This window comes from Aspergillus stella-maris, assembly GCF_047715825.1.
Source record: "Aspergillus stella-maris strain CBS 113639 unplaced genomic scaffold BDV14scaffold_3, whole genome shotgun sequence".
Taxonomy (NCBI): domain Eukaryota; kingdom Fungi; phylum Ascomycota; class Eurotiomycetes; order Eurotiales; family Aspergillaceae; genus Aspergillus; species Aspergillus stella-maris.
The window spans coordinates 629,491-640,874 of NW_027396797.1; the positions used below are offsets into that span (position 1 = coordinate 629,491).

The 11,384-nt window shown below is 51.1% G+C and overlaps 5 protein-coding genes across 5 annotated transcripts; 3 read left to right on the forward strand and 2 right to left on the reverse strand.

The window, feature by feature from the left end:
* Positions 1-197: 197 nt before the first annotated feature.
* BDV14DRAFT_164137 (NIPSNAP family protein) lies at positions 198-2,326 on the reverse strand. Its single transcript, XM_073767137.1, has 2 exons — positions 1,003-2,326; positions 198-959 (listed from the first exon to the last, which is right to left on the reverse strand). The coding sequence occupies exons 1-2, from the start codon at positions 1,682-1,684 to the stop codon at positions 475-477; spliced, it is 1,167 nt and encodes a 388-aa protein (XP_073632997.1). The 5' UTR covers positions 1,685-2,326; the 3' UTR covers positions 198-474.
* A 559-nt stretch (positions 2,327-2,885) lies between these two features.
* Positions 2,886-4,026, forward strand: BDV14DRAFT_164141 (pyridoxamine 5'-phosphate oxidase family protein). Its single transcript, XM_073767138.1, has 2 exons — positions 2,886-3,071; positions 3,122-4,026. Exons 1-2 carry the CDS (start codon positions 2,904-2,906, stop codon positions 3,716-3,718), a joined length of 765 nt encoding a protein of 254 aa, XP_073632998.1. The 5' UTR covers positions 2,886-2,903; the 3' UTR covers positions 3,719-4,026.
* Positions 4,027-4,133: 107 nt separating this feature from the next.
* BDV14DRAFT_195575 (lipoyl(octanoyl) transferase LIP2) lies at positions 4,134-5,018 on the forward strand (the record flags this gene model as incomplete). Its single annotated transcript, XM_073772252.1, has 1 exon — positions 4,134-5,018. The coding sequence occupies one exon, from the start codon at positions 4,134-4,136 to the stop codon at positions 5,016-5,018; it is 885 nt and encodes a 294-aa protein (XP_073632999.1).
* A 362-nt stretch (positions 5,019-5,380) lies between these two features.
* On the reverse strand, positions 5,381-6,743 carry rho3 (Rho family GTPase RHO3). Its single transcript, XM_073777274.1, has 8 exons — positions 6,464-6,743; positions 6,362-6,412; positions 6,288-6,305; positions 6,214-6,230; positions 6,147-6,161; positions 5,976-6,097; positions 5,721-5,922; positions 5,381-5,674 (listed from the first exon to the last, which is right to left on the reverse strand). The coding sequence occupies exons 1-8, from the start codon at positions 6,511-6,513 to the stop codon at positions 5,556-5,558; spliced, it is 594 nt and encodes a 197-aa protein (XP_073633000.1). The 5' UTR covers positions 6,514-6,743; the 3' UTR covers positions 5,381-5,555.
* Positions 6,744-7,462: 719 nt separating this feature from the next.
* Positions 7,463-9,603, forward strand: BDV14DRAFT_67847 (putative COP9 signalosome subunit 2 (CsnB)). The gene is made up of 4 exons (XM_073777276.1): positions 7,463-7,638; positions 7,730-7,888; positions 8,002-8,062; positions 8,149-9,603. Exons 1-4 carry the CDS (start codon positions 7,598-7,600, stop codon positions 9,457-9,459), a joined length of 1,572 nt encoding a protein of 523 aa, XP_073633001.1. The 5' UTR covers positions 7,463-7,597; the 3' UTR covers positions 9,460-9,603.
* Positions 9,604-11,384: the final 1,781 nt, after the last annotated feature.

Sequence of the window (11,384 nt, forward strand, 5' to 3'; positions counted from 1 at the left end):
ACTTTGGGCTTAGTTGCTCCAGACTGACAAGGTGGGGTAGCCTGCCAGTGGCTGCTGCCAATTATCCCGAGGCTCCCATGGCCCATTCGACGTCGAAGCTCCGAAGTCAGTTTCGAGGCTGCCTAATTACTATACGTCTTGGCCTTTGCGCAGTAATACGATTTGAGAAGAAAATTGTCGCAGGAAGATGCAGCAAATCCTTGATATTGGTGCACTAATTACATGCAGGTTGGGCAATCTCGAATGCGCTAATGCCATATTTCATACACTAAAATGACCGCCAAATGAAAGTGGACAGAGAAGTCTTTACCCTCATCCTTAGTAACCAGGACTTGTTCACTTCGTCTTCCCAAATATGCAGACAAAGGTTTCATGAGCCTGGACGCGGGCGGCCAACATACTGCGCTCGAATGGTTGGTTTTTATCAGGGCCCAGGCTTTGCAGACGTTGTTGATTGTCAATCGCAGCGTCAATTTAGCCGACAGGGCTCCACGGCATGGGGATGAGGATGCGACTCTGCATGGACTGAATAAGGGGAACCGTCTTGTGGACGGTCTCGGCCCAGCCCTCAATGCCCCATGACTGCTCTCGACGGACCTTGCGCTCTTCGAGATTCGCAAACTGCCAAAGGTGGTGCACAGTGTTCAGATCACCAATCTGGACGAACCAAGCGCCGACGCCTTCCATGACCTCGCGACGGGCCTTGAGACCGCGGCGCCAGTGTGTTTCCCACTCAAGGAGGTTGCCGGGGTGAAGGGTGTATGATCGGAGCTCAAACACACCTCCGAGGCGGCGCGGCGGGGTTGTCGGCCAGAATGAAAACTCCTGCATCAGTGATGTTTTCTTGCTCTTGATCAAGCTTTTGAGCCTTTTGTCGAACTCTGGGAATTCGGGATGACGCGAAATGTTGTGAAGAGAGGCATGATAGCCTTCATATCGCTGGTACTCCCAGATGTGGACTGCCAGGTTAGCGACGCCGATAACCAAAGGAATGGAAAATACCAAATGTTTCATTATCTCCAACTTGCGTTCGCCAGCTTCCTACCAGATTCACCCGGTTTTCTTCAGCGCCTGCCATCCTAGGGTACCACTGGCCAACAAGATCGACATACTCGTCTACTCGGTCGGGTTTCACTTCGTGGAAGACAATGGAGTGGACGTATTTGCCGCGGGCGAGGACTTGCGAGAACGACCGTTCGATATCCTTATCGAGCTGCTGACCTTCTTTCGTGCCGTAAATGAGTGAAGAGAGCGGTCCGCGTTTGGCAGTTCGGTTCGCTTCTAACAAGTGCTCGTCTCCTAAAGAACGGTGGGTAGAAAGTGAGCCCAAAGCCTGATTGTCAAGAACATCGGCGGCATCAAATATGGGACTTTTTTCATCGCTCACGTTGCTCTTGATAGAAGCAGCGGGAGCGGTAGCGTACTCACGGAGGCGATCACGGGCAACAGGGGATTGGGCAGATGCAGAGGTGGAAGCAGAAGCACCGACTGACTGACTCTCTTGCTGCTCTCTCTTCTTGCGAGCTACTTCCAGGTTCTCGCGAAACTCCTTCTGACGTGCATTGAACTCTTCAGCCGAGTCGGGGGTGATGTCCCGAATGGAGGGCGAGCGGTAGACAGGGGCAGATGTATGGAAGGATCGCGCCAGCGACGACGCGGGCCGCAAGACTCGAGGTGCAAGCATGTTGATACAAAAAGTAATCACAGGGGTCAAAGCAAGTCAAAAGAAACGGAACGCAAAAAGCACTTCTGAGGAAAGAAAGGAAATGCAGAGGAGTCGAATAATGCCGACGGAAACAGTAGAACAGCTACCTTATCCTTACTCGGCAAAGGAGCACAAGAGGGGTTTGAACGTCTGAAGAGAACGCAAAATGCAAGCGCAGGCAAGGATGAAGATGACACGAGACGCACAAAGCGACCAAACGGCTGAAAGGAAAGTGCGACACAGCAGGAGTAACACTCGGAACCAGTGAGGAAGCAGCTCGCGCGAAGACCAGGATCAGCAAAGTGAGTTAAGTCGTGAAGGTTTTCCCCAGAATCAACCACGGATGGTGGGAAGTCAAGATGCAAGAATAATTAACACACCAATGGCGATGGGCGGGATGAAAAGAGGAAAGGTTTGAGGGGGTGAGAGAAGCTGGGGATTGTTGTCGCTAGTAGCTGCACTGCACCCGAAGCTTGCCTGGAGTCGATGTGCGGGGAAGGAGGTGTCAGAGCTCAGCACCAAAACTATAGTTCAACAAGTTCTGGATTTGCACTGCTCTCGACGGCTCGGTGGCTTATATGTAGCTCGCTAATAATTGTCTAATAATTCAGCAAGCTGGCTCGAATTGAGATTGAGATCCCCCTTGGAGCTGTGCTTCGGTGATCTCCCCTTCCCCATATCTATGACGACATGGCCGGCCTAGACCACCGTTATGTGTACAGGTGCATACGCAGTCAATTACTGGGGCCTGGTTGTCTGAATAAAAGAAGCTTGCGTGTACAGGTCACGTTTACTTTGTCCTTCTCGGGCGTTGCAGCTTGCTTCGAATCATGCGGTCTGCCTGTAAGACGGATTATTTACGCTGCGTACAGATCGGAGGCTGATCACGAATCTGACGTTGACAGAAATCCAGTGCTGCTGCGGTCAATCTCGCGTTGTTATACCGACATCCGAACCAATCACAAGAATCAATAAATAATACTGCTTCCAGAGTCTTGAATCTACATGTGCAGTTTATTACTCTGTAATATTCGCTGCTATACTCCACAGATAAACATATGATATGTGATAGTATGCCCTTCAATGTGGACAGGAAACATGGGCCGAAATAGGAAAAGCCGGGGTCGGGGTCGCGCCACCATGAAGTAATTGCCCCTCCGGCTTTCAACAATCTGCACAGAAGAGCTGCCACGAAACCATGCCCGCCCTGCATTTACCTTCCAATCCTTCCAGCACCAGACCAGACACCATGAGCGAGTCATTAAATCCTCCTCTTTCGTACGAGGCCTCGGCCACGACGACTCATCGCCATGTCGCGACTACCCTTCCGCCAGAGGTTTCCTCGTGCCTCAAGAACTCTCGATTTGTACGCCGTCACATCTACCGTACTGTTAAAACCTTGCTAAAAATTGATAGCTTCACCTAGCAACATGTGATGGCCTCACTCCCCACATTTCCCTCATGTCTTACACCTTTCTCCCCTCCACGCCCTTCGATCCGTACCCCACGATCATCATGACCACAAACTCATCCTCCCGAAAGACCACCCACCTGCAAACCAACCCCCGCGTCTCGCTATTAGTCCACGACTGGGTTTCACATCGTCCGCCTACCCGCGCTTCAAACGCCGGGAATACTCGCGATGGCTCGCCCCCGCCTGCGGCAACCCGGTCATCGCTGGCCAGCTTGCTTTTGAATCTGAACACCAGTGCTCTATCCAGCATCTCGACTACAATTACGGGAGAAGCTCGCTTCCTGGAGCCTGAGTCGGAGGAAGAGACTTGGTGCAAGGAGAGGCATTTGGAGAACAACACCTTTGAGGAGGAAATGAGTACATTCGGCCAGGTACCGCAGCCCGGCCAGCGCCGGCCTAGCGTGTCGATCGACGATGATGTCCGTGTGGTCACTGTGCGGGTGCGCGAGGGCCGACTTGCTGATTGGAAAGGTGGTGTCCGCGATTGGCTTGTTGTCCAGGAGGGCGAAGAAGCCGGGCCAAATGGCGTCGTACTGTAGTAGATGCTTTGAACTCGTACAATTGAATCCTACTGAGAATATCAATTATTTGTTGGGTATTCCATTAACTTCAAGCCATAGCCGTTGTGTCTTTTCTACGTTTCGACCTGAAGCTTCCTACACGATCTTTTGATTTTAATGAGAGCCCGAGGCATATTCGACAAAGACACATATTTCTCGACTTTTATTGGAACCCAGCAGACATGCTAGCTGAGCGAAGGGACATCAGTCGGAATCTCAAGCTATCACATGACCATTATCAGTGACGTAGATTGTAGCACCAGTTCCAAAATCTCCAGATCCAACGAGCTCCGATCGATTTCTCATCAGCCACGATACAATGCGTTAAACCGCCAACACCCAGAAAATTTACCCGCCCATCAACCACCTCGCCGTTCCTTATACCACCGCCAAAATGCGCCTCGCCCACCTTCACTTTCCCTCAATAACCCCCTTCACGCGCGTCGCAAACCTCCAACAAACACTCACAACCCGCCTCCTAACACACAAGAAGCTCAAGTCCCTCCCCGACTCATCAGCAACCCAATCTGCACCCCCAGATCCAACAATAATAACATTCACCCCGAACCCCGTATATACGACCGGCCGGCGCGACCTCCCGCCTTCTAATACCAGTCCTACAACCACCCGCCTTTCACTACCGCCCGCCCTCGAACCAATTCGCGATATCTTGTCGCCATCAATTGCGCAAGATGGTGCGGAGTCTTTTCCGCCGACGGCTGAATATCATCCTACACTAAGAGGCGGCCAAACGACGTACCATGGCCCCGGGCAGATGGTCGCGTATACGATACTCGATCTTAGACGGCTGGGCCTTACACCGAGATGCCATATCCGGCTATTGGAGAATAGTGTTGTCGACGTACTGAATAGTTACGGTGTGCAGGGCGTTATAACAGAGGATCCAGGCGTTTGGGTGCCTCGATCAAACGACTCTACCGGCAGAGGAGAGGGAGACAATGGGCTTTCTCGCAAAATCACAGCTGTGGGTGTACATCTGCGCCGCAATATAAGCAGTTACGGAATCGGGTTCAATGTTACGGATGAGCCGATGTGGTATTTTCGGCAGATTGTAGCGTGTGGGCTTGAAGGAAGGGAGGCGACGAGTCTTATGGGGGAGGGGGTGAAAGGGGTTTCTTTTGAGGAGGTTGCGGGGAGGTTTGTGAGTGCGTTTGTGAAGAGGGTGAATAGTGATTTTGCTTGTGGGGGGAGTGCCTTGGGGGAGGGCATTGAGGAGGTTTATAAAGTGCAGGAGAAGGATCTTGTGGATGTGGATTAGTAACGCACTTCGGCTGCGATATGGGCACGGTACTAATGTATAGATATATTGTAGTATACGGGTAAAAGTCCTACTGGTTGGGACATGTGGAATTGCCAAAGGCATGATGATTTTTGACAGTAATAAGTTAAAGCCACCCGATCCAAAACGACCTCATGGAGAATGCTCGAGCCTGAATGAACAATCATCTATCGCCATACAGTGGAACTTGAAAGTTGTCCACGAGGTACAATTAACAATATGAAATGCCCATGGAATATATCAAGGGCGTATAGACCGTACAAAGTCCCGGGAAGGCGACCTGAATCCCTCCGCGTAACAATTAGGACATTAAGGTGTATAGTTAGAAAGTCAAAGAAGTCGTACTATTTATATAGAAGGTAAGAGTTGAATTGACATCGCGAATGCTGAAATGCTGTTGAGTGCTGTTGCTGTTGCTGAGTCGTGAAGCGGATGCATCTCGTGGGCACGAGAATTAATACAGAGTCGGCGGGTATATAGAGCGGTTGAACGTGGGACGAACGCAGCAAGAACAAATCACTGAATTGTGCAGCGGCTTTGCGAAGAGCCGGTGTTCTGTGCCTTGACCTCGAGCGCGACCTTGGCGGCTTCGTAAAAGGCTTCCCGGATACCGCGATTTTGGACGGCAGAGCATTCTATCAGATTAGCCATGACTCTTACTATTCGCTCTCCCGCACTTACCCAGGTACTTGACGGCTCCAATCTCCTTTGCCTTCGCCAGTCCCTGCTCGTATGTGATGACGTTCGGGTTATCGTTCAAGAATTCGTCCTTGCGCAAGTCGCACTTGAGAGCTGTAAGAACCAGCTTCACTCCGGGGACGTTCTCGGAGATCTCTTCAATCCACTTGCTGGCAACGTTCTCGAACGAATCGGGGCTGTCGACCTGTTCACACAGCTTAGCCATAAGCCTTCAGATCCAGAAATTGCCGATCTTACACTAAAGCACAGCATAATGACATGCGTATCCTCATAGGACAACGCACGTAACCGGTCGAATTCTTCCTGGCCAGCTGTGTCCCATAACGATAATTCCATATGCACATTGTCGACAAAGATGTCTAGCGAGTATAAGTATAATCCGAGAAGTGGGGATGGGAACAAAAGTACCATGAACGTAGTTCTCTATATAAAGGTCAGTACCAGGTCACCAGGGCATTGAAAGAGGACCACTTACCAAAGACTGTCGGTTCACTGAGTTGCATTGTGCGGTTAGTAAGATTCCTGCAATATGGAAATGAGAGAGCCTACTAGACTGTCGGGAAGTATCTAGTATAAAGTGTCAGCACATTGCAGGTAGAATTGACTCGAGGAACAAGACCTACCCTCTAGTGAACACGTTCAGGGCCGACGTTTTACCACAAGCACCGTCCCCTCTGTATCACAATTAGAACCAGACACCATAACCCTTTGTATGTTCCACTAACAGTAGCACCATCTTGCGGCGAACGACTTTTTGGCGACCACAGAAATCCATCGTGAATACGGGGTACGGAGCGAGATCGGGGGTAATGCGAAAGAGGGTCCAGGGGGCCTGAGGTTGGCGAGAGCGCTATTGTCTGGTTATATAGAGAGGATATGGCGGTATCGGAGGGGTGCAAAAGGGCGAGCGGGAGGGAGAGAAAGATATATTTAGGAGAGAATACGAAACGTTCAGCGGAGAAGTGAAGAAATGAAGGCTGAGCCCCAGTCGCGCGGGCCGTGGAGGTCGATGTCATCAGGCGAAGTTACCAAAAGATCCGGCGAATAGGGCGATCGCCTGTGCCAAGCATAGCGCTGTTTCGTCCTGCCGTGCCTGAGCCACACTTCTATACTAATTTCATGTTCAGGTCCAATTGTTTGTTATGTGCTACATTTTGAGGATCTTTATTGCGATTCCCCAGTCTGTGCTATGAATGAGCTTGCGACGTCCTCAGTCTTTGACAGGCTCCGCAACAATGACCTTTATCTCTTGCGCAGCGCCTCGCCGATCTAAGTAATAAGAAGCGCTCGTAAATGCGGAGGTGTGGCTTATGCTCAGATAGCTTCTAGACAGCCCAAGGTTCGAGGATTGTAAGATTCTCGTTTGATGTTAGCTTTTAGTAGGGTTGCCCCGAGCTTCTAATCTGTGCATGAATATATATCACGGTCTGCTTTCTATGAGTTCGAGACACATCAGCTTCACACTCACAAAAGAAGCATCCGGTGAAATTGGTCAGGAGTATACGAATCTATCAACTGAAAAAACAAAACAAAAATAGTTTCCCTTCCCCATACCCACTGAAACCGTTAACAAAGACACCCATTCATCGTCAGCCCCACACGAGGCTCGCAGACTGAGACCAGGCCTCACCAAGGCGGGGAAGCACTGCGGAAGTAAGGCCACTGTGCTGCCTCAGGCTGCAATCGCTGACAGCGGGAGCTTCCAGTTCACTGCACCGCCAAAGTAGCTACACATTGCTCTATCAACATCACGACTCTCTCTCCTTCTCCCTAGACTCCCTTACGAAACCTCCTCGAAATCTCACTTCTACACCTAGCTACTATTCTACACAGTCTGTTTACGAACTCACACCGCCACGATGTCTGACGACGACGATTTCATGCACGACTCTGATGAGGAGTAAGTACCTCTACCTCATCCTACCCCACTACCGCTATAGCTGCGGGCCAACATAGCAAGATATCGGAGAATACTAATATGCGCTCGCTAGGTACGACTTCGAATACGAGGACGCCGACGACGATGAAACAGAAGACATCGGGATCGAGAACAAGTACTACAATGCCAAGCAGATCAAAGTCGATAACCCGGAGGAAGCAATAGATGAGTTTCTGGGCGTACCAGCCCTGGAGCAAGATAAAGGAGATTGGTTCGTTGATATAGCCATGGATTCCCGTCCTGGAGGCATTTCGAAAACTGAGTCGTTGCGGGACGGAGGATAGCGAGAGTGATATCGATCGCTGACTGCGACATTGCTGGTAGGGGATTCAAAGGGCTGAAACAAGCGATCAAGCTGGAGTTTAAGCTGGGGAGATATAGCGATGTATGTGCTCCTCTTTCCACTTCGGGCCTTCATGTGCCTATTTGGTTACAACCACTCCGCAATTGGATGTTCAGCTGACTCTTCAGGCCGTCGAACACTACAGGGAACTCCTAACATATGTCAAATCGGCCGTAACGAGAAACTACTCGGAAAAGTCCATCAACAACATGCTCGACTACATTGAAAAAGGCTCAGACGACGACAAAGCATACCAGTGCATGGAAGAATTCTACTCGCTCACCCTCCACTCCTTCCAGAACACAAACAACGAACGGCTATGGCTCAAAACAAATATCAAATTGGCCCGCCTATGGCTGGAACGAAAAGAGTATGGTCAGTTGAGCAAGAAAGTGCGCGAGTTACACCGGGCATGTCAGCGGGAGGACGGAACCGATGATCCCAGCAAGGGCACATATCTCCTGGAGCTGTACGCCCTCGAGATCCAGATGTACGCCGAAACCAAAAACAACAAGCGGCTGAAGGCGCTGTACCAGCGCGCCCTGCGCGTGCGGTCGGCAGTGCCACATCCCAAAATCATGGGCATCATCCGCGAATGCGGCGGGAAAATGCACATGAGCGAGGAGAACTGGGAAGAAGCGCAAAGCGACTTCTTCGAGTCCTTCCGCAACTACGACGAGGCCGGCTCCATGCAACGCATCCAAGTCCTCAAGTATCTCGTGCTGACCACCATGCTCATGAAATCCGACATCAACCCCTTCCACTCACAAGAGACAAAGCCCTACAAGAACGACCCCCGCATCTCCGCAATGACCGATCTCGTCGACGCCTTCCAGCGCGATGACATCCATGCATACGAGGCCGTGCTAAGCAAGAACCCCGATGTGCTCGCGGACCCGTTTATAGCCGAGAACATCGACGAAGTCAGCCGGAACATGCGCACCAAGGCGATATTGAAACTCATTGCACCGTACACGCGGTTCACGCTGTCGTTCATATCAAAACACATTCGCATCTCCGTCGCAGAGGCCCAGGATATCCTATCGTTCTTGATCCTGGATAAGAAACTCAACGCCAAGATCGACCAGGAGGGTGGGACGGTCGTTGTTGAAAGCGCCAGCGACGTGGAGAGGCTACATGCGCTGAAGGAGTGGAACGAGTCACTCCGCCATCTTTGGAAAGTCACGCTTAATGAGGGCGAGGGGTTCAAGAATGACGATGTTTCGCAGGCTTCTGGGATGGGTATGGGCATGGGCATGGGCATGCGAGGCCCTATGCCCTTCCAATCGGCCTTTGATGACGAAGGTTCGGGTTTATTACGCTCTTCTGGCGGCGGCGGCGGCCACCGACTCCGGAGAGGAGGGGGCAGGGGGAGTAAAGCAGGGAATGGGCAAGGGCAAGGGCAAGAGTCCAAATCTGGCTCGAGGGTGGTGTTTTAGGCGGGGCAGCGTGGGAAGTGGGAATAATAGAGGGACCTAAGGAATTGGATGTTGTACGGTATTATGCAGCGGTACTACCTACTCCACTAGCATTCTGTAGTTGCCGAATCATGGGGAGAGACCCCATTGTTACGATCCCTGCTGGTTAGGTTATCTGGTTATTAGCCTGCAGTGCAGTGCGGTGCAGAGATTTCGAAGAAGGAGAAGGGCAGGTATCGATATCATCATTGAATCATCCATCATTCATCACTCATGCCTGTCAGTGTCATGCCAGGTGGTGTGGTGTCATGTCATATAATGTCATAAGTATCGTGGCCGACCGCCGTGTACGTACAGGACGGAGTACATATTGCATACCTACCTTACGAATCGACAGCGCAACGAGAGGCCTGAATGTATTGACGCTGCATGGCTTTCCTGCAGGACGAACAATCCACAAATCGCAGCGACCTGTAAGAACAGCCCCGAGCCCCGGGACAAGCAGCGCATGTTCCGCCCGTTTGTTTGTCTCGAGTCGCAATTGCAGTTGCAGGAGCGAGACCGGAGACGCCTATTTGTTGGGGATGAGATGAGATGCGGTGCGGTGGTCACTGGTCAGTCGTAGAGGCCAGCCAGGCTGCAGTTGGAGAGTGGCGGAACGTAATGGATGTATGTAGGTCGTTGCAAAGGACGACTTCTACTGGAAGACCAGACCACCTAGGCACCTACCTACTGATGACAATCGCACAAAAACAAATAAGAAAAAGAACGACTGGAGGTTTGTCCCACGTTACCGAGAAACCGTCATGTCATTAGTATTCCAATTATTTGTTGGCTGGCCGGCCGCGGCGTGGTTTTCCGTTGCATGATGCTACTACAGAGATGCAGTACTTCGGTACTCTGTGGAACTGAATGTACCCCGAGTAGCGACGTACTTTTTTGCGAATTGAACCGGGCCAACGAATAATATGGGTGACCTGGCAGCTGCACCAGAATAAGAAATATCCCGTTGACGACGCAGGCTCGTCGCAGCCTAGCTAGCTAGCCAGCCAGCCAGCCAGCCGACTTTCACCATCACCTCAACAACTGCTGCATCGAAATCAACACTGGACCGCCCGTAATTGATCATGCTTATGCGGCCAAGGGAGCGGACCAGCACGCCTGCAACGATGCAATTATTACTCCGTCGACTGTGGAGTGAAGATGGACAATTGGCATGCTGTCATCAAATGGTTTCGGGCCCGTTTGGCACGAACGCCTCCGTCAAGTAGAGTGACTCCAACTCAGGAACCTATTGAGAGCGGGACAGCACCGTTCAAGCCAGATAAGATACCACGACGGAAAAATCTTTCGTCACAGATCAAGTCTGGACTCTGGAATCAGGAGGATGAAGCTGCAAGGTGATCGGCTGTGGCAGCGAGACTAAAGAAAAAAGGCACGGTGCATCCCGTCCCGTCCGTTCCCTCGTCCGCACTTTCCCCCCAATTTACCCATCACAATCACACAAATAGAATAAATGGCCGAGGTTGGAGGGACAAGCCAATGCACTCCTGCCGTCTGCTGTATGATTTGGCTGCCAGAACCTCAGAGTCGAGTCACGTTGCAAACCTGTCTGGCTGTAGAGTGTACCTTTGCATCATTGCATGAAGATGAGTGGAAGAGGCATGGATCTTCGTAGCAAACAACGTTCTTGATGATATGTAGTCAGATCGACATCTCAACTGTCCGTGGAAACCCAACAGACAGGATCAAGCAAATAATCCCAGCAAATAATAGTCCCAGCAAACCAGGCGTGCCAAGCGCCGCAAAGGTACGATCGCGAGTTTTTTTTTCGCAACCAGCTGTGTCAGGTCACTGACGAGTCTAGAATTCAGCAGATGGGAAATGAGACTGCTCACACTCATGTAAGCCAGAGGAGCGAAGGAAGAGTATTTAGGCAGGTACAA